Source organism: Microcebus murinus, chromosome 9 (genome assembly GCF_040939455.1).
Source record: "Microcebus murinus isolate Inina chromosome 9, M.murinus_Inina_mat1.0, whole genome shotgun sequence".
In the NCBI taxonomy this organism is placed as follows: Eukaryota; Metazoa; Chordata; class Mammalia; order Primates; family Cheirogaleidae; genus Microcebus; species Microcebus murinus.
Window position 1 is genome coordinate 102329476 of NC_134112.1, and position 21886 is coordinate 102351361.

Here is a 21886-nt window from a genome sequence, read left to right on the forward strand (position 1 = left end):
CACAAGGTTAGTGTTTAGTACCTTAATAGGGGAGAATATTCTTCAAAATCACTTTATAATATGCACTAATTACGAGGTTCAGGTTATAGAATTTAGAAATAAGCTCGACTTTTATGGGCATTTAGCTCATGAAAAAGACATTTAAACACATATTGTTTAGTACGTGGCATTACCACAATTGACTAGCCATCTGGGGAAAAATAAAACTGATTAAGGATCAATCAGAATTGCATTCGAGCACTGGTAACAGAGACCTGACTATAGCAACTTGAGTACCAGAGCGACTGCCCTCTCCTCTAAGGAGCCCGAGCAGAACACCATGTAGCCACACAAGGCAATGATGTAAGCCCATGCCTGCTGGAAAGGGAAGCTGCCCATGAGCGAAGGAGGGTATGTATGTACACACAGAACATAATCCTGCGGTGGCATCTGGCTCGTCCGGAGCAACCACAGGGAATTACATGGCACACACTATTACACACTGAAATTTAAGGATTAAATTAGACAAAAATCAGGGGAAACATTTTAATGATCCCGTATTACTGCCTTTTGTAGAGTCAGACTTGGCTGATACTTCAAGGACAAAGATACATAAGAAAACTATAATTAATGTTTGACATATCTAGACTTTCAAGCTTAACCAAATAAAACATAATGAAAGGGGCGGATGTGGTGGCTCATGCACTTTCTCGGAGGCCCAGGCAAGAGGATCACCTGAGCCAGGAGTTCAAGACCAGCCTGAGCATGAGCGATACTCCATCTCTACAAAAAACAAAAATTATCTGGGCGTGATGGCATGTGCGTGTAAGTCCCAGCTACTGGGAAGGCTGAGGCAGGAGGATAACTTGAGCCCAGAAGTTTGAGGTTGTAGTGAGCTATGATGATGCCACTGCACTCCAGCACGGGTGACAGAGCAGAATTTGTCAAAAAATAAATAAAAATAAATAATAATAAAGATGTAAAATTGAGACTCAAATGTTTTCTTGCTTGCTATAGCTTTTTAACATAGCTAACATCAATCTCAAATCCTCATTGCGGTTTAATAAATATGATTTTAAAAAATCACAACAAAAGAAAAGTTTCCCCAACGGTAACTGAGGGCTCATTTTGCGAAGTCTCATGTGAGCTAGACAAACGCTGTGTGACTCTTAACCAGTCTCAGTTGTTTCTACACAACCCCCACCATTAAAAATTTTTTAACTTGTTTTTGTTCTTTATAGGATCTGCTACAACTAATTGTGAAATCACCTTAAAAATGTGAAGTTATTAAAAGAGAACATTTAAATTGTTAAAAATAACAGCTAACACCTATCAAGGGCATAATGTCCCAGGCCCTGTGGTAGGTACATGGCACAGGCTAGCCCACTGATCATGGTCAGCTATGTTCATGAAAAGGGGCACATACACAATTCGCATAGATAGAAAATCCACCTGTCTTCTGCTACATAACACACAAACATGACTTTTTTACTCCCCTTTTAAATTTGGTACAGATAACTATGATTACTGTTTTCTAACCCTTTGCCACAAGCCCAGGTACTGTCCTCGTTTTATAGACAAAGAACTAACTGAATGAGGAAATGCAGAGGAAATTGATGCCCAGAAAGTATGAGCCACTCCTCGATCAGGATCAGCCTCTGGCCTGGTGGCAGAGCTGGGGGTAAGGTTTGCCCAAGTCCAAGCCTGTGCTCTAAACAATGGCTTGAGGTTACTATGTCCAAGCCTTCCCCCAAAGCACAGAATGTAAGACCACTAGAAACCTGTAAGGCTAATAGTTGTGACAAGCTAAGTAGAACCATTATCTTTAAGAACTTTTTCAAAACCATTTTTCTTTCCTTCAAAGCAATCAAGCCACATTCTTAAAGTCCAAAAAAATCACAAATGTTCTCTAACTAGTTCACTATCCTCATCAGGCACCACCTAAGACAGAGGTAATGATTTTAAAACAAGTTTTAGGTCTTTTGATATCTTTCTTTGATTCTCAAAGGAACTGAAGATATTCTGTTCTTAGATAGGGTTCTATTCACACAGAGGGACGCCTGTAGGAAAACAGGTGCTGTCTTCTTATAGGCTGAAATTAACCCGAGAAGCAATATATTAATATGTAAAGTGGTTAAGGGCAGAGACTTGGATGCCAGTTGGCATAGACTTGAATCCTGCATCCTGTGGAGTCCTGAGCAGGTTACTTAACCCCTCTGTGCTTCATCTGCAAAATGGGAATAACACCACCTACTTTCCAGAGTTGACATGAGGATTAAGTAAGGCTAACTATTGATACACGCACACATACAATGCTCAGAACAGGCCTGCACAGCTCCGTTTAAGTGCTGGCTATTGTTGCGGTTGTTACTTGAAAGCATTCCCTTTTGCAAGCCATATACGCAAAATTCATCTCATTTTAGAGTCACATCTTAGGTATCTACTTATTTATCTGAATTACATGTTTAGCTGCATTTAAACAAGAAAGATTTAAGTTTACCTGAGTTTATAATAAGGCCTAGAAACAGGAAAGCTGGGACTGTGTACACTTTCTCAAGCCCCATCAGCACATAAGACAGTGGGAAGAGTAGTAGTGTTCAAGCACTTGATTATATTTTGCAACTAATGATTCATTATCTAGTGTTGGAAAACTCTGACCAAGCCAACAGGAGTCATTACGAAACCAAAAACCTGAAACAAGGAAGAGGTGAGACTGGAACTGTGCTGGCCTATGTTTACATGCAGTTTGTCCACTCACTAGCAGTGTTACCTGGGGCCAATGTCTTCGGCTGCCTGAGTCCCATTCCTTACCTCTAAGACGGAAGTCTGTTATTTTCTCTTTCACAGGGTGGTCCTGAGGGCTGACCATGTGTGAGGACAGCACCCCTTCCCTCTCCCTTCCCCTGTTCCCCTTTTCACCACCCCCACTTTGAAGTCTTTGATGAGATTCCATAATAAAGACTAAGAGAAACAAAAGAAAAAGTGGATCACTCTTCAGACTGAACTGAAACTGGGCTACCAGGAAGCAGCAAGGGGAAACTCCAAGCAAGGAGGAGGAGGCAGAGGAGGCCCCTTTGGGCATCGGCAGTACTCTGTTCATCATGTAGTTCTCCAAGTCTGCTGTGGAGTCCACACAGAAAAACTGGACAACTGCAAGATTCTGTGAAAGAAAAGTTGAAGAGTCAATATAAACAGAGTAGAATCAAATATCCTTGATGCTAAAGTGGCACTGTTTGTAAGTGGTACCATTCATTTAATAACAAGAGTCTCAAAATATTTTTAGTAACTGATAAAATTTTCATCCTCAGATCACAGACTACATTTGAATCTCCACCTCCTCACGTTTAGACTCCAAACACTTTTCCGCATCACTCTGTCCTCAGCAGTTATTTCCAACATCAGGTGCTGCCCTGCTTTCTATAATCCATACTCGTGAACTTGAACCTCTTCAGTACCTTTAGAAGAACACACCACCAAATTCCTAGCTGAGAATAACTGGGTTTTGTCTGAATTTTCTCTTTGATTATGATAATGGCTAACCTTGAAAAAACGTCTTCCTAACTGAATGGCATAGAATTGGAAAATTAAATAACTTCTTTTGAAAGTTTAGCTGTTCATTGCCTAATATTCCTTCAAGACATATCAATCAATTACCTGGTTTTGAAATTTTATAATCCATATATGTGAGTTTTAGCAATTTCTACTGATTTTAATTACATTTCCTGCAGTACAAGTAATTTGCATACATTATACTTTTGCTTTCAGTGGTAGCAATAAAAGTTAATAAAAAAACCCCAAAAGGTCTCTGTATTAGTTCTTTCAAACTGGATTCCAAAGTTAAATGTTTTTCAAACTGAAGCTTATCATTAGGTTGGAAAATAACTTAGTTGCCTGTGTCTATTATTTTAAAAAATAACAATGAAAAAATAGAAAATGTCGGTATGCACCACACATAGGAAAAGCAGGTACTGTCTTTTTTAATTTTTGCTTATGTAAGTGTGTATGTGTGTGTGTGTGTTTACTGAGTTACAAAATAAAATGTATATCTTACTGTGGTCAAAAAGTTTGAAAGCCACTGGTATAAAGGTTTCTGTCAGTGAATTTACCAGATGCTAACAAGCATTTACTCTTCCAAGAACTCTGGACTAAGCTGCCCAGACCACAAGTAGGCGCTGCTCAGTCTTTCTATAGAAGAAATTAGTGAAATCAAACTAATCTAAATAATTCAAATAATTAAATTAGATAAAATGCATGCTTCCAATTATTGGTGCTACATTTTGAGTTGCAAGAAACTGATCTACTAGTAACTCCAACACAAAGAGAAAGAAAATACCTGCTTCTTCCTTAATTCAACATTTCGCCAGAATAATTACTGTCCTGTATAAAATTGACATGGAAGTAGCCTATAAATACCATTAAGTTTTAGCCAGGAGGATAATTTAAGATTGAAAAAACAAAAACAAAACCCACATAGAAGTGCTTATAAACCAAATATGAAATCACTTTTCATAAAACTTTAATATCTAAGACATTTTAAAAGTCACACTAAAAGTATCTCATAGAAACAAACAAGACCAACAGACAATATGTAAACAAAACAATCTGTAAACAAAAATAATTTACCAGTGTGTCCAAACGTTATTTTTAAAAGTAGCATTATACCAGTTTTCTAAAGTTTAAAATGTCAGTTATGCATTTATGCTCACATTTAAGAGAAAAACATAGTAATTCTGCCTTTATGCATTAAATACTGTGCTAACAAGGCAAGCACATAAGGGCTTATAAACAATAGACACGGTGTGGCTGGCAGATTAAGTCATTCCTGAAGCTGCAGGGACAGCCTAATGGGCACCAGCAAAGTGAGGCAGAGGCAGAGGCAGAGGCATAGGCTGTGCTGCTGAGAGCAGGTGCATGAACACCCGTATGCATCTGAGCAGCAAAACAGCGCGGAAGTTACCTACTGACCAGCACCTCAGTGCAGCAGTAGGAAATTACCTACTAACCAGCACCTCGGTGCAGCAATTTAAGGAGCTAACATTAGCATATGTGTGTTCAATTTTCATGTAACATCTATTTAGAGGTCTATTTTTACACAGAATGTACATAAAGCTATGTAAACAGTAAATCTAAGAAACATCTTGGAAAATTAGTAAAAATCAATACAAATGTCATAATCTGAAAAATTTTTAATTATGAAATAATTTAAGTATTGTAGAACCAATTAACAACAATCTGCTAAGTGTCCTCAAGAAACTCTGTAACTATAGTGCTTAATGCCCTTTTAAAATAGACTCAAGGTAAGAGAGAATAAAAGGACTGCTTGATTTAAGGCAGTCACTGGTATACCGCCATCCGTTAGAAATGAAATGGCAGCTCCAGAATTAATCTACTGTGAGCATTTGGAGCTGCCTTCCAGGCTCTGTCACAGCTAGGGTCTGTTACAACTGCAGTAAAATGAAGACCACTCAGAGTGACTGTCCTTACCAGTACTCAGAACGTTTGGCCTCAGCATTCTACCACCCATTTCTGTGATTTGTGTCTGCAAAGCAGCCTCTGGCACACAGCAAATAGAAGCACCTGCATGTGGGATAATCTCTCACCCAGGAGGAAGAGCCCTGTGCATGTGATCAGGGGTAGAACCTCCGGGTGATCGTGCAGCAGATCGAGTATGGAGCAATCTGCGTTTGTTACGAAGGCACCCGAGGCCCGGGCTTGGCAGCTGTCCTCCCACAGGATACTCATCTTCTGCTTCAACAGCAATGAAGAACCATCCAGTAAAGGTTTTAAACCTTTATAATTCACTTTACTAAGCTTACTGATCCAAACCCAGCTCAAGTCCTCAGATGGAAAGAAACTTTCAAATGAACAAAAGTTGAGAGACACTGGAAATTTTAATATTTTGCTAAAAAATTTTCAGATGTTTTACAAATACCTAGAAACTCTTTCTTTGGATGTGCCCTGAAAATGGTGCAAGTTAAAAGTGATATTATTATACTTGCTTTCTGTTCTCCCTGGACTTGGTCTGCTGAAAGTACAGATTCCAAGTTTCACTAAAAATAAAAGCTTGCAATTGATGCTTACATAAGTATAATTAATAGTGAAATTATTAATAGAAAGCAATTGAATTATATTTTCTAGATATGGAAATCTTATGTTTAGAAATTCACTGATACTAGACTGGTATTCACTGTTCACTGAGTGTTGCATAGAATCACAAAATGAATGTTCTTTTATTTTAAAACCAAGCTGCATTTTTAAAAGATGTAAAGCTCAGAAGGAAATGCAGGGGTATAAATAAAGGCAAGGTATACTCAGTGAAATTTATAAATATACAGGTCAAATTTTCTGATTATTTTGGTTCTAAGTGAAAATTTTTGATGTTAAATAGATATAGTCTGTTTTTCATAAATTTCTCCAAAAGAACTTTAAATTCAACAATTTGAGAAAGAATGTTTACTTTTGTCTGAACACAGACAATCTATTGCCATACACATAGTGCATGTGAACATATACATTTATGCATATGAATTATGTGCAAATGGGCCCATCTTATCTTTGCATGCACAATTTTCAGTATTCCACCCTAGTGGATGGTAACACAGAGTATATGTTCATAGTTTTATTCAGTGGACTTAAAGCCAAGAAACCATCCCAACAATTATTTACAATTTAGTAACTGAATGATTATCAGATCATGTTACACTGCAAAACTATTCTTACATCATGAATGCTGATGCTGTGAGTTTTGAGTGTTAAACTGGTAACTTTTATAAGTCAGAGGTTTGAAATGGCATATACAAAAGTAACCAAAACCTAAAGAATACGAGGAGGGAAGAGTTTTCTACCACTCAGCACTAATATTTTTCATAAGCATCACAGAAGCACAGAGAATTAAGTGATCATTGAAAAAAATGCTTTAAAAAAAACTGAGCATACGTATAGCCTATAAGGCAAAATCTAAGTTACAAGTGTATTCAACACTGGCAACTATGTTATGAGAGGTAATATTGAATTATATATACATAAACTGTTCTTAAACTATGATTATATAATACTTCCTACCATAGCTTATTATACTGTACAATAGAAGATATTCCTGTGGTTTTCTACCAAGGCTCAAGGTTTAAAAGAATTTAGTATTTTTCCCTGGGCTCAAAGTCTAATCAGTATCATTCAGTAACATAAATCAGAAACTATGCTTTTGTATTTTTTAAAAAAAATATAATTTGCAATTTACAGTTCCAATGCACTCAATGCAATAAGAATGTCTAGAAGCGGTTTCTACTGCATTTGAAAACTGAATTTTCTGAAAAACCTTCACATAATACCAAGGATGCCTTTCAGGTAGGCTTCTACATTCTGAATAAAATATATAATGGGATTTAAGTGAATCTTTAGAAAGTCCTAAAGTTTGCCTTTTTAACATTTTTCATATCAGTTGAAAAAAAAATTTCATATGGATGGTTCTAGTTACTGATGTGAATGAATGTGTCTACAAAGAATGTGCTGTTCTACACATTTCTAAGGAATCTGCATTACACTGGAAACTACAGGATTGATCAGAAAGTTAAATTTTATAAAATAAGATCAGCACTAGCCAAGTTCTTAGTAGACTATGGAAAAAAATGAACACTGATAGGCCCAGGTCCTAACATGAGCCAAGGTCAGTCTGAACACGCTTCTATGTCTGACAGGAATGTCATAGTTTGGAGTTCTCAGGTCTTGATTGCAGAATGTACCAGCTGTGTGTCTCACAGTGCTTTCTGATGCCCATTTACAGAAGGCTTGGTTGTTTCTGAATCCCTTGAAGTATCTGATAAGTGAAGTTTATGAAGCCCTGCAGAAAAATCAAGAAAACAGTGAGAAATGATATATTGTTGAATAGTTGGGCAAAGGGTTGCCAGAGCGGAAGAAGAGATTTACAAAGCAGACTGTAAAGTTGTATTGCAGAAGCTGTGATGTGCTACCCAGAGCCTCTTGAGGAATGAAAGATTTCTTCCTCCCACTAGCAAGCTCCCTTGAGATGGCCTGAGTGGAAGACAGCTGTGCAGCAGAAATTCCGCCTTCCAGGACAGTCTGCCTCCAATGACAGGCAGACACGTGCATGTGTATAAAGGCCTGTTCCCTTCTCCTCAGTTGAGTGGAGCTCTGAAGGGTCATCTGTAGTCATGACATCCCACAGGGCCAGCTGAGGCACCAAGGTGCAATTACTCTATCTGCACAGTCCCTTCCCTTGCCCTTTCCCTACCCCGTCTAATAAACCTCCTTTGGGCAAGCTTATTCCTATTTAAAGTATGCTTCCCAGGGAACCTAACCTGAGAAGGATATGTTCCCATTTTTGTTCTAAAATACACATGAACATATGCACATGCAGGAAAATGTAGGAAAAGATACACCCAAATATTAATATGTAATTAAAAAGAAAAAAATGAAAAAATTACCAAAATGAAGAGAAAAAAATGACAAAAGAACAAATTGATCACAAATAATATTTCACTATTCAAAGGTATTTCGAGGTATCTTTTAAATTCACATTTCCTGCTGTATCATATAGCAACTATTTAAATAACATACCAGATACATAGAACAATATTGTACCCTCACAGGAAGAAAAGGTAGAAGAAAATTTAAGAGTTCATGTGGTACTAAAGCTTCAAGCATTTAATAAAACTGAAATACAATGACATGTAAGGATACAGTCGTATTGTGGAATGATGGGGATACATTCTGAAAAATTTGTCATAGGCGATTTTGTCATGCGAACATGATAGAGTGTACTTACACAGACCTGGATGGTATAGCCTACCATACTATACCATACTATACCACACGAACCTAGTGTATCATACTAGGCTGGATGGTACAGCCCACTGCTTCTAGGCTACAAACTTGTACAGCATGCTGTGGTACCGAATACTACACGCAACTGTAACATAGTGGTACACACATTTGCGTATCTAAGCATATCTAAATATAGAAAAGGTAATGCATTGCACTATGATGTTACAGTGGCTATGACATCACTAGCCAACAGGAGTTTCTCAGCTCCATTATAATCTTACGGGACTACTGCAGGTCATCACTGACAAAAGATAGTCACGTGGCACGTGATTGCAGATAAGCAGCACATATATAGGAAAGATTTTGAGAAATTAATTTTCATAGGGCTCAGACCTTCCTGACACTTCAAACACTTACTTTGAAAAGATTCTTTTCCCCTAAAATTCCAGGTGATAGTCTACCTATTAGGCAGTTTTATATCACTCTTAAGCCAACATAGCACTCCAAATTTTAACATTTCTGTCACCTGCATATCTTAGTGAAATAAATGGTAAAATTAGCCGGGCTTGGTGGCTCACGCCTGTAATCCTAGCTCTCTGGGAGGCTGAGGCGGGTGGATTGCTCAAGGTCAGGAGTTCGAAACCAGCCTGAACAAGAGTGAGACCCCATCTCTACTATAAATAGAAAGAAATTAATTGGCCAACTAATATATATATACAAAAAATTAGCCGGGCATGGTGGCGAATGCCTGTAGTCCCAGCTACTTGGGAGGCTGAGGCAGCAGGATTGCTTGAGCCAGGAGTTTGAGGTTGCTATGAGCTAGGCTGACGCCATGGCACTCACTCTAGTCTGGGCAACAAAGTGAGACTCTGTCTCAAAAAAAATAAATAAATAAAAAATAAAAAAAAATAAAAATAAAAAAAAATAAATGGTAAAATTGAGCCTCTCTATGATGTTTGAATGGGAAAGAAAAAAGAAATCAATTCAACACGAAAGATGGTTCTGGTCCCAGGAATGGTGAAGCCGCCGAGTGACAACAAGAACCTGTACCTGTTGGAGGTGGGAAATGTGCTGAAACAAAGCCTGTCAGAAAGGGACTGAGGGAATGAGAGGATCAGTGAGGAATTCACTGACTGAACCAGAATGGAATCACCCTTTTAAGATCAATGATTTAGTTCACTACTAAAACTTAAGTGCATTCTGAAAAATTACAATGTCTCTCTTCTGCAGACAACTCCAGAAACAATCACCTCCATTACCACCATAGCTAAATTTTGAATGTTTATTGGGTGCCAGATATTCTTTGAGATGGATACTATTATTATCAATGGACATAGTAGCAAAGGGAATAAAGCCTACAAAAAAGAAAGGAGATAGCTATATCTTATAATCAAATTATAACTCTCAGTGAAATCATACTTAAGATCTCAGATCATTCAAACATTATATATACTTAATGAGAATTTTTTTCTAGGTAAAAATTGCTCTCTTAGCACACCCCAAAGAATAATAAAAAAATATTTGGGGAAAAAAGTAAATCTATTAGAATCTAGTTTTATACAACTCTTGGTAATTCCACTGTCTCTTATGATCAAAGAACTGATACATTTAAGATATTTTACCCCCAGTTAAGTTATATTTTACTATTTAACAAAATGATACCCAGAATACCTAACTCAATCAATAAACTTACAATTCATTTGCAACCATCTCATTTAAGTGGGAATTTATCTGAGATTATGACTAATCTTGCTGATATTACAATAGCCTTAAAAATTAAGTTTTGACTCTAGACAGTGGACTGAAAGGACTGTTTAACTTTCATTTAACCTGGCAGTTTTAAATTTGGCCAGCTTTATGAAATCTAAGCATTCAAATCTATAGATTACCTGGTGCTCCAGCTGAAATGAGATGTAACTTTTTCCTTTCAGGCCAATATTTCATCAGCTACCTCCTCACAGGGCATATTCAAAATACACATGGATAGATGATCTGCAATCATTTTTCCTACCAAAGGTAACCCTTTCCACATTAAGGTTGGAAAGCTTGGTGACATGAGGAGCTTTACTGCCACTCACATAGTTTGTTATCTGAAAATTGGACCTTAACAAATTAATCAATATGTAGCCTTTTGCAATAACTAAAAGCCACAAGGAATATGGCCTATAAGCACTCAATTGATGTCAACTCAGGTAAATGAGCTAATGTCAGGATTTTCTATAAAATTTTCTACAATAAATCATAGCCCTTCCCTTCTTGTATCATAAAATGATACACTCCAAACCCAAGATAGTTTATACTGTCCTGGTTTCCTAAAGTATAAAATATGCTTAGCACTAATGTGTAGATAAGCATAAAAAATACATTCGTACTTTATATTAGTACCCTTTATACAAACCCAACAGTTTTTAACAGGGTCACAATGCATGTGACTCATGGAATACATGATTAAAAATGCCCTCTTCTCCTATCAACGCCAAGAAGGCTAACATTTTTTATCCAGAATTCTTATTGGCTTACTGGAAGGAATTACAGCCTGATAATTATAAATCCAAGCCTCAAAGAAGCTTTAACTAAAAAGTATCATTACCAAAAAATAAGCCTTTAGGGCCGGGCGCGGTGGCTCACGCCTGTAATCCTAGCTCTCTGGGAGGCCGAGGCGGGCGGATTGCTCAAGGTCAGGAGTTCAAAACCAGCCTGAGCAAGAGTGAGACCCCGTCTCTACTATAAATAGAAAGAAACTAATTGGCCAACTGATATATATATATAAAAAAATTAGCCGGGCATGGTGGCGCATGCCTGTAGTCCCAGCTACTCGGGAGGCTGAGACAGAAGGATCGCTCGAGCCCAAGAGTTTGAGGTTGCTGTGAGCTAGGCTGACGCCATAGCACTCACTCTAGCCTGGGCAACAAAGCGAGACTCTGTCTCAAAAAAAAAAAAAAAAAAATAAGCCTTTAACACAGTGTCACCCTCACCACCACCATGACCACCACTAACGTAACAGTAAAGGAGCTAATGTATATTGAGTTATTATGATGTGCCAGGTACTATTCTGAGGACCTACAAAAATTATTGCAGTTACTATTGACAATAATCATAAAAGGAAGAAGATATTGTCACTATTTTACAGATGAGTGAGGAAGCTGAGGCTTAATGAAGTGAAAATCATAATCACTTAGTAGTGGATCAAGAATTTGACCTCAAAGGTTTTATACATTTGGAAAACTAAATAGCTTAAGATTTAAAATTAACTCAAATGTCTAAATTATTAATTAGTAGAAAGAGGAAAAAAAACTCATGAAATTCAGGATTACCTAGGGCCTTGAAAAGTTCTTCTCGTACGGCAGAGGTGAATTTTCTGACCAGACACAATGTTGTCACAATAGCAAAAAGTAAATTGTAGGATAATACAATATAGAAATTTCCCAGCCAATTAAACCTTCCAAAGTCTCCAAGTAGATCAAATCTAGTGATTCCTGTTAAAAATAAATAAAACAGCCCTTAATAAAATCAGGTAAAATATTTTACAAAGTATTTTACAAAATAAAATACAAATCAGATCAAATTTCATGGACTTTCTCATTTCTGTTATGTGAGATGCTCTAATGAATGAACCCTACTTTAAAATGTAAAACTGTTATATAGTGGGACAAACTCAAGCCAGCCCTAACCTACTTCCCACACATGCCGCAGTCACTTGTAAATGATGAACGAGGTCAGAATGAAACACCCCTTGTCATTCGACGGAATTTGGGCTTACATTAGAAATGAACCTACTGTGTTGCTCATACGGAAAGGATGGGTGAACGCATGCTCTGCTGAGATGGGATGGCTATCACCAATAACAGGAAACAAGAGCCCTGATAAAAAAGACGTCTGAGCAAATCCTCACACCTCCCCCACAGTTGCCCCTCTGGGGAACTGCCTCTCCATCCCCTCTTTTCATTCAGGTCTCTGCTTAAACATTACCTCCTTGGAGATGAAACCTCTGATTCCTCCACTTAGAACAGCTAGACCCTCCATGGCCTCTATTCTAATTATGATTCTTCATAGTATACATTACCTGAATTTTTTTTCCTTTTTGGTTTATTTATTGCCTGTTTTCCCCACTAGAATGTAAGTTCTATCAGAACAGGGACTTTATTTCACTCCTATAATCCCAATGCCCAGAATAATGCCTTACACAAACTTAATATTTGTTACATAATTGAATAAGTAAATAGGATAATTTCCTTCCATTAAAAAAATGATAATCTGAATTTAATGCTATAGGCTTATAGAATAAAAAGGTAAAGCTGGAAATGTAGTGTGATGATATTATCTACGCATTTAAGTTACTTAAATTCACCTACACACATTTTTAAATGACTTACTTTAAAAAATAGCTTAAATAGTTACTCTGTTTAATGAATATGTGCCCCAGGTCCAATATTTATTGGGAAAAAATATGTGAATAGTAGGATTTTCTGACATTGAGAGAGAAGTCAGTCACACCATTCAGGTGGTCAGTCAGGAGACAATGGGATCATCAACATTCTTCAGACAAGAAACTGAAGGGCCATTTGTGGGCCATATAAAATTTAAACTACAAAGAGAAGAAATAATAACAATTGCCAGTAGGACTGTATAAACAAAATTATGTACCTCATTTTATGGGTGATTTAAGGATCTTATGGGGGATTTCAAGAATAACTTTGACTAAACTCAATTTCACATTATCAACTGACTTTTGAACTTAACTGTCAACCTCACTCCAAAGGAATTCCATCATCTACTACACATGGCCTCTACAAGAACAGCTTATAGAGACAACAGAAAAACCTTCATATAGAAACAGGATAACAAAAACAGGGGATTTCTAAAGTAGCTCTTCTGTACTCACTTCTACCCAGGGCCAATGTGTTTGAATTTGAAAGAATACAATATAACAAAATATTTTTAAAAGACAGAAGATTAATGAAAACATACAATAAAATACCTCTGTAAAAAGGTTAACACCCAGCTACCTGGAGATGATGCAGCATGTGTCATGAATTGCCATGAGGTGATGACAACAATCTGGACTGCAGTTCCTCAGTTAAAGTCTTATATAACTTTACTTTGTTAAAAGGAATACATATCTAATTATACATCTCATTTTTCAAAGAAGATACCATTTAATTTAACCTATAAAGTTATCTGTAAATAAGATATAGTCCTACCAAAACAAGCTTCAGTGGTTTCAGCCCAGAGATCCCAGATAAGTAGTTTATTTGATCTTTGGGGCCAAAGACTCCTTTGAGAATCTGGTGAGAGCTATGGATCTTCTCACAAGAAACACACTCATATGTAAACACACACACACAATTTTGCATACCATGAAGCTCATTTATGGAGGAACTGATGGATCCCAGAATAAAAATCTTTGCCCAGTTGCTCAATAAGAGTCTTACCTGCTCCCATAATTTTTTTGTTCCTATATCACCATTAGTAAAAACAAAATTTGAGCACATATGTCCAATATACATGTATTTATTTATAAACTATATACTGTATTTCCCCCAAAATAAGACAGGGTCTTATATTTATTTTTCCTCAAGAAGACACCCCAGGGCTTATTTTCAGGGGGTGTGTTAATTTTTTTAAGTACGGTACAACAACCTACATTTATTCAAATATAGTTAAGTTGTCTTCTTCTGGAACATCATCATAACTCTCCAAACCCTGAATTCCATCCTGAATTTCTTGCAACTCTATTTCCTTTAGAACCATTGGCCCCAATCTCTCATGTCGAGCAACAGAGCTCTCATGGGGCAGATGAGAAGGGCTGCTCATCTTCTTTACTGCTCTGCAACAAAATGCATGGGTTGTGGAGATATGCTGCGTAGCCAATCCCATCACTAGGTCTTATTTTCAGGGTAGGGCTTCTATTGCGCAAATGCTTAGAAATCCTGCTAGGGCTTATTTCATGGGTAGGTCTTATTTTTGGAGAAACACGGTATGTACTATTTACTGATACATACATTATACACAGACAAAAGAAAGATGTTAAAGATTCTAACAATAAATATAAGTACAAGTTCTAATATTTTCTTCACACAGTCTGACGATTTTGTGAATCCAGGGGGGTGTACAAATTCCACTTTGAAAACCACTGGTATTTGGCATGTAGTGATTCAACCACCCCTGAACATGACCTACATCCTATGTTGTGACAGCACCACTACACAATGAGAGTGAAAGCAGGAGGCCAAATGCAGTATCACAATAGGAATGGAAGGTATGTAATGAACAATGGGAAAAGTGCTTTCACTATACCTTCTTAATGGATTCAACTCGGTATCTTGAGAGTCAGGGTCAAGACCAAATATGGGCACCCAGACATCAGACAAAGAACAGCCTCTATCATTACATGTTTTGGTTCCCGGACATTTCAGGTTGACTTCATAAACAGCAATCCAGGATCCTGTTGCCAGAGTGCACTGAAGAACTGGACACACTAGCTCATAGGGACTAGTACTAAAGACACTGTTGTTTCAAATTCAATTTAGTATTTGTAAAAATCTAACTGATACTGACTGACTAAAGGATTACTCTTGCCAACATACAGTTCTTCAATTATGAAAATATTCTATAAAGACTGGACAGCAAAAAAATTTTAAACAATCACTTCTCTAAAATTCTACCTGACATGTTTTTGTCATGATAGTAATTATGTGTTGTATTTTTAAAATTTGAAGTACCAACATTTAAGAAAAAGTAGCAATCCTTAAAGCTTTAATTTAGCAACACTTATTCTATAAGCATATAAATATTTCAAAACCTATATTTCTATACAAAGGTAAAGAGTATCAAGAAAGCAAATTTTAAAAAGAAATAGAGATCCGCATGCTGCCTGACAAAGAATTCAAAATAATTGCTTTAAAGAAGTTCATCAAACTACAAGAAATCACACATAAATAATTTAACAAAATCTGGCAAACAACATAAGAACAAAATGAGAAGTGCAACAAAGATAAAATAAAATGTAAAAGAATCAAAAGAAATTCTGGAGCTGGAGGATATAATGACTGAACTAAAAAATTCAACAGAGGGCTTCCACAGCAAATTTGATCAAGCAGAAGAAAGATTCCTTGAACTTGAAGATGATCATCTGAAATTATGCAGTTGGAGAAAAAAAAGAAAAAAACAATGAAGAAGAGTAAAAAAAGCCTATATAATTTGTATAGGACACCATCAAGCCAACCAATATATGCATTATAAGTGTCCCAAAAGGAGTAGAGAAAGAGATAGGGGCAGAAAGCTTATTTAAATAAATAAATGAAAATGTCCCAAATCTGAGGAGGAACATACAGACTCAAGCAGCCCATAGATTCCCAAATAGTTGAAAATAAAAGAGGTCTACACTGAGACAGATTACAAATAAACTGTTAAAAGTCAAAGATAAAGAGAGGACTTTGAAAACAGCAAGAAAAGAGTGACTCATCTCATACAAATGAATACCTCTAGGACTATCAGTGGATTTCTCAGCAAAAACTTTGAAGACTAGGATAAAGTGGGATGATGTATTCAACGTACTAAAAGAAAAAAAAACCTGATAATGAAGATACTATACTATGCAAAGCTATCCTTAAAAATGAAAAGGAGATAAATTATTTCCCAAACAAAAACCAAGTGAGTCTGTCATCATTAGACCAGTCTTATAAGAATCTTTGAGAAAGTTCTTCATATGGAATCAAAAAGAGGCCAGCCAGAAACATGAAAACATATGAAAATATAAATCTCACTGGAAACATAAATACACAGTCAAAAATAGAATAAGATGATACTATAATGGTAATGCTCAAATTTACCTGTTACCATAACATAAAAATAAAAGAACAAAAGTACTAAGACTAACTGTAACCACAAAAATTTGCTAACTGAATCACAGTAAAAAAAGAAGTAAACTCTGACTTTAAGAACATAAAGTTGTGAGGAAGGAGTAAAAGTGTAGAGTTTTTCTATGTAATTGAATATAAGTTGTTATCAAATTAAAATATAGTTATAATATACAAGTGTCATTGTAACCACAAATGGAAAACATATCGTAGATATAAAAAAGATAAGGAGAAAAGAATCAAACCATACCACTACAAGAAATAATCATATAATAAAAGAAGACAGCAAGAGATAAAGAGAGGAACAAAAGAACTTCAAAACATAGAGAAAACAACAAAACGGAAATAGTATGTCCTTACCTATTAATAATTACTTTAAATGTAAATGAATTAAACTCCTAATCAAAAGGCATAGAGGAGCTAAATAGATTTTTAAAAAGATCCTGCAATGTGCGGTCTAAGAGACTCATTTTATATATAAAAACATACATAGGTTGAAAGTAAAAGGATGAAAAAACATATTTTATGCAAATGGTAACCAACAGAGAACAGGGCTAGCAATAATTATATCAGACAAAATAGACAGTAAAAAATGTCACAAGAGACAAAGAGGATCATTATATAATGATTAAAAAGTTCAAATCAACAGGAAGATATAGCAATTATAAATATATTTATACACCCAACATCAAAGTACTTAAATATGTAAGACAAATATGAACAGATCTTAAGGGAGAAATCAACAGCAATATAATAACATTAAGAGATATCAATACCCACTTTGAGAAATGGATAGAATATGCAGACAGAAAATCAATAAGGAAACTACTGACTTTACCATGGTAGAACAAATGGACCTAACAAATACATACAGAACTTTCCACACAACAGCAGCTGAATAAACATTCTTCTCAAGTGTGCATAGAACATTTTGCATAATAGATCACAGGCTGAGGCAGGAGGATCACTTGAACCCAGGAGTCTGAGGTTGCAGTGACCTAAGATGACAGACACCATTGCGCTCTAGCCTACGCAACAGAGTGAGAACCTGCCTCAAAATGTAAAATAAAAATAAAAAATAAAAAAACACAAAAGCTGGTAGGGAAGAAATGGAAGTATACTGCTGTATACTGCTTTTTCATACTAAGTGGTATAATATTCCTTTCAAGGTAGACTGTGATAAACTATACTACAAACCTTACCACAGTATAAACTGTATTCAGATAACACAGTAAAAAGTTACAGCAAAATACCTGCTTAGAATCTACTTCATGAACACTCTTCTCACAATAGAATATTAAAATAAAATCATATACTCACTTCTCTGCTTTGGATATTATACAAGTCTGACTCTTTTCATTTTTTTAAAAGGACAATAGGAAGGAAGAGGTAGATGCAAGATATATTAACAAGATGATATTGGTTCTCTGCTTTGGATATTATACAAGTCTGACTCTTTTCATTTTTTTAAAAGGACAATAGGAAGGAAGAGGTAGATGTAAGATATATTAACAAGACGATATTGAGTACTGTGTTAGGTATTGGTGCTAGAAGGCAAAGGCATCTACCTTAACTCTCAAGTTTCTGGTTTGGCCTATTGGGTAGAAAGTGTCCCAAAGACTGAAAGAGAAACGAAAGAGAGAGAGAGAAAGAGAATATGAAGGGGCTCTGTTTTAGAAACGACCTGTGTGAGATGGCAGTAGGACACCCATACATAGCACAGAGCTAGATTTCTCTGTTTTTAGTTTAGGATGAGAGGTGGGCTAGAGGTTTGGATTTGGGGGCAAGTGAATGGGTGGTAGTTGAGAAGCAGTAAAAGAGACCGCTAAGGAATGGCCAGAGAAGGAGGACAAAAATAGAGGAAGCAGTGACCAGAAATGAAAAAATAAGAGATTTTTTTTTGGTGGGAGGATTACAAAGAGTAAATGCCACAGAGCAATTAAGATAAAAACAGAGTCCATAGAATTAGGCAGCTAGGAAGGTCATTGATTACCTGTACAGAAATAGATAATTAAGAGTTTTGGTATGAAATTCATTTTGGATGACTAAGTTCTGATAGAGGAAATGATTTCAAAACCTTTTCTTCTTTTAACTCTCACTGGGCAGCACACCAAGTTAAGTGTCATCAGAAGGAACAAAAATGCTAACAAAAGAATTTTTTTAAAAAGTAACACTCAGGTGAGAGTTTAAAAATTTACTAGAGTATACACATACACAAACACACACATACATGTACACAGAAAAAGATTTCAAAAGCTATAAACCAAAGAGGTTTCTGGAAACTTGGAAGAAGGGACTGGGATTAAAAATGGTGGTCACAAGCAACTTTAGCCTGATCTGTAATTTTAATATTCTTTATAATTAATTTGAAAACAATCCTACAAATGAGATAATCTGTTCATCTATCTCAGAGTTGATTGTGCATATATACTATTATATTAAAAATCCTCAGCTAGATTAGGGGTCTTTATTCTTCTTAGTATAAACTAGACTTTTACTATCACTCTCTAGTTTTAATTGTACCATTTTAACTATAACATTTTAAAAATTACTTCTTAAGGTTCCTTCCAACTAAATGATCCTAACTGGAATTATTTTCACACGAAAATTATAACAAAATAAATTTAAAGTATTTATATATCAACAGATGGCTGAGTTTAGATATGTGTAAGCAACACGACATTTTCTGAGATAGAATCACATGCCCTGAAACAAGTGCAGCATCAGGAAAACACAGCAAGTACACACTAGGAATATGAGTTTTTAGAGTGTTATTATTAGTTGCTCTCTTAACTGTTTGGACAGTTTGACATAGAACACTTAAAATCCTAAGTAGATACATAAATTTATTGTTCAGATATAAGAACATTAGTAATTAATCAAAAGTTAATTAGTACCATTCATTTATTATTTTCTGTAATATATCTGAACATAAGTCATATACAATTTTTTGGTGAGAAATTTTCAATATGAGGTTTAAAATTTTATCGATGTCACAATTAGGGGCATATATTATAATTTATACTTGTTTCACATTTGTCATTGCTAAGCATCTGTGAATGCATCATTTATTTCCATTTCACAATGAAAAGTAGAGAGGGAAAGACCAGCATAAAGGTTAATTGTTTATTTGTGAAATCCCAAATAAAGACCTCTCCAAAAAAGACCAGTTTTTAAACAAGGTCCCTTCATCAAGGAACAAAAGAGAATAATCTACTTTCTCTCCTGTAAGATGACAGACTGTAGGGGACCCAGATGAGAAATACATGAAAATACTGAAAATAAATTCAAATTGATTTCAAAGGACAAGTATTTTTGTTTTAATACCTGTATTTATTTTTAAAATCTGCATTTAGGTCTTACATAACTTACAAGTTACAGAAAGAACTTCCAGGATGAAAAAATGACTTCAAAAATAATTTTAAAATAGAAATTAGTAAAGTATTTCCAAGATTGTTGTTTGCATGTGAGAAAAATTTTGCATTTTGGTTAAAGGCAATTTTCAAATTAAGAATAACACAAAAAATGTCAGCCTCTCAGTTGTTTCTTGACTAAGCATAATAAAGAGTATATCAGCAATCATACAAAATCTACTTTTACAAAATTCATTGAAACATTTTATGACAAAAAAGTTTGGGCATCTATAGATAATTTGATCCTGTTCTATTTTCATTTTGTTTACAAATACTTCCTCTAATCACTTTGAGAGTCTATTAAACTACATAGTAAATTGTTTACTATGTAGTAAATATGGACAACAAACTCCTAAAAAATTTTGGATTCTTTAAAACTGAAGTCTAAACAGGCAGCAAAAACAATGTGCTGAAAATTATATCCCCTGACATGGCACTATTTTTAAAGAGCTTTAAAGAGTTTTAGTAAAAAAATTTAAGTACAGATTCTTAGTGTTTCCTATGGACAATAAAACTATCATCACTATTACTTACATTTGACTAAAAATATATGGTCAGAATTTCCCTCACAACTTAATTCTCTGTAGCAAGTGATATGCTTATAAAATTTACATAGTAGTGATTTCCCACTTAGTATGATATTTTCCATATTCCAATGTAACAAGCTATTTAAAAGGAATTCTTTAATAAATGTCATATCATACAATGCACTTAAACCTAAAGCCTGGGATACATCAACAATAGGAGTTGGCAAATTTTAATAAAGAAAAAAACCCAGAGAACACTTTCATTTTTGAAGCAAAATATCACCAAATTAGTTATTTTATATTAGATTCAATGTATTTTCAATTTAGAATTAAAATTATACCCTTTACTAAAAAGCTGTTGAAATAAGAGACAAACTGCACATAAGCAGGTAAATTATGACTTTCTTGTTATTGCATTTCTCATTTCACTGTAGGTGATGGGATGTTGTGGGTGATCTCACAGGAGCAAATGAGACGGCACCAAGGTCAGGATTTCGTTGTGAGAGGCACTGAGAAGAGTGAAAAATGTCACAGCTTGGAATTTGGTTGTTAAATACAACCTCTATTCTAGTCTTATAAGCTTTTCAGCTAGTAAATCAAAATCCTGTTATACACTAAGATAATATTCATGACAATTCTCTATATTTTATCTTCTTAAAATCAAAGACTCAATTCTAAAGGGTTAATAGAGGAATTACAAAGTAACTCTCTAGTTTGCATTTCCCATAATACTAAAATAAAGCTTTTTCTTTTAGTCTAGAAATTTGCTTTTTTAATACTGTGAAAAGCCTCTATGAATCTGTTTAACGTATTTATTTCTTTTCATCTATTCAATGTCACTGGGCATAACATGTAATGCAGTGCGTGTTGATATTTTGCAAAGCACCACATGACTCACTGTACCCTAATGCACTCCATTAATCCTGTTTGGACAGCTGGGACCAGGAATTTGTTAGCTGCATTTTAATTGTTCCATCTTTCTTTTTTTTCTTTTTATTTATCTCTATGGCAAACTACTCTGGAATTTAATTTGTAGGTCTTCAGAAAGTAAATTTTACCATTAATTTGTTTTCTTTGTATTAAAACTATACTCAGCATGTAATTTTCTTCTATAAAATCAGTATATATTAACAGTTATCAATTAATCTTAAATAAAAGACACAGTAAATGAGAGTTTCATAAATGTTAAAATGGTAGGGTGGCTGTACTATCACAGAAATTATTTGATGGACAATCATAATACAAATGATAATATTTAGCTTCAAATCACATTACTAAAGTGCATATTTTTGGCATTTTTAAGATTCACATATAATAAGCAGATGTC

At 35.3% G+C, this 21886-nt stretch overlaps 1 protein-coding gene across 4 annotated transcripts in view; it reads right to left on the bottom strand.

Annotated features, from left to right (window-relative positions):
- Positions 1–5851: 5851 nt before the first annotated feature.
- Positions 5852–21886, bottom strand: part of LMBR1 (limb development membrane protein 1) — a 146819-nt gene continuing 130784 nt past the window's right edge. For 3 of the 4 annotated variants that reach the window (XM_076006756.1, XM_012786269.3, XM_012786267.3), the window contains 2 exons: positions 12075–12236; positions 5852–7816 (listed from right to left, as the gene is read on the bottom strand). In XM_076006756.1, the coding sequence (XP_075862871.1) occupies positions 7731–7816; positions 12075–12236 (248 nt within the window). In that variant the 3' untranslated portion in view covers positions 5852–7730. The other variant, XM_012786270.3, reaches the window with a different exon arrangement.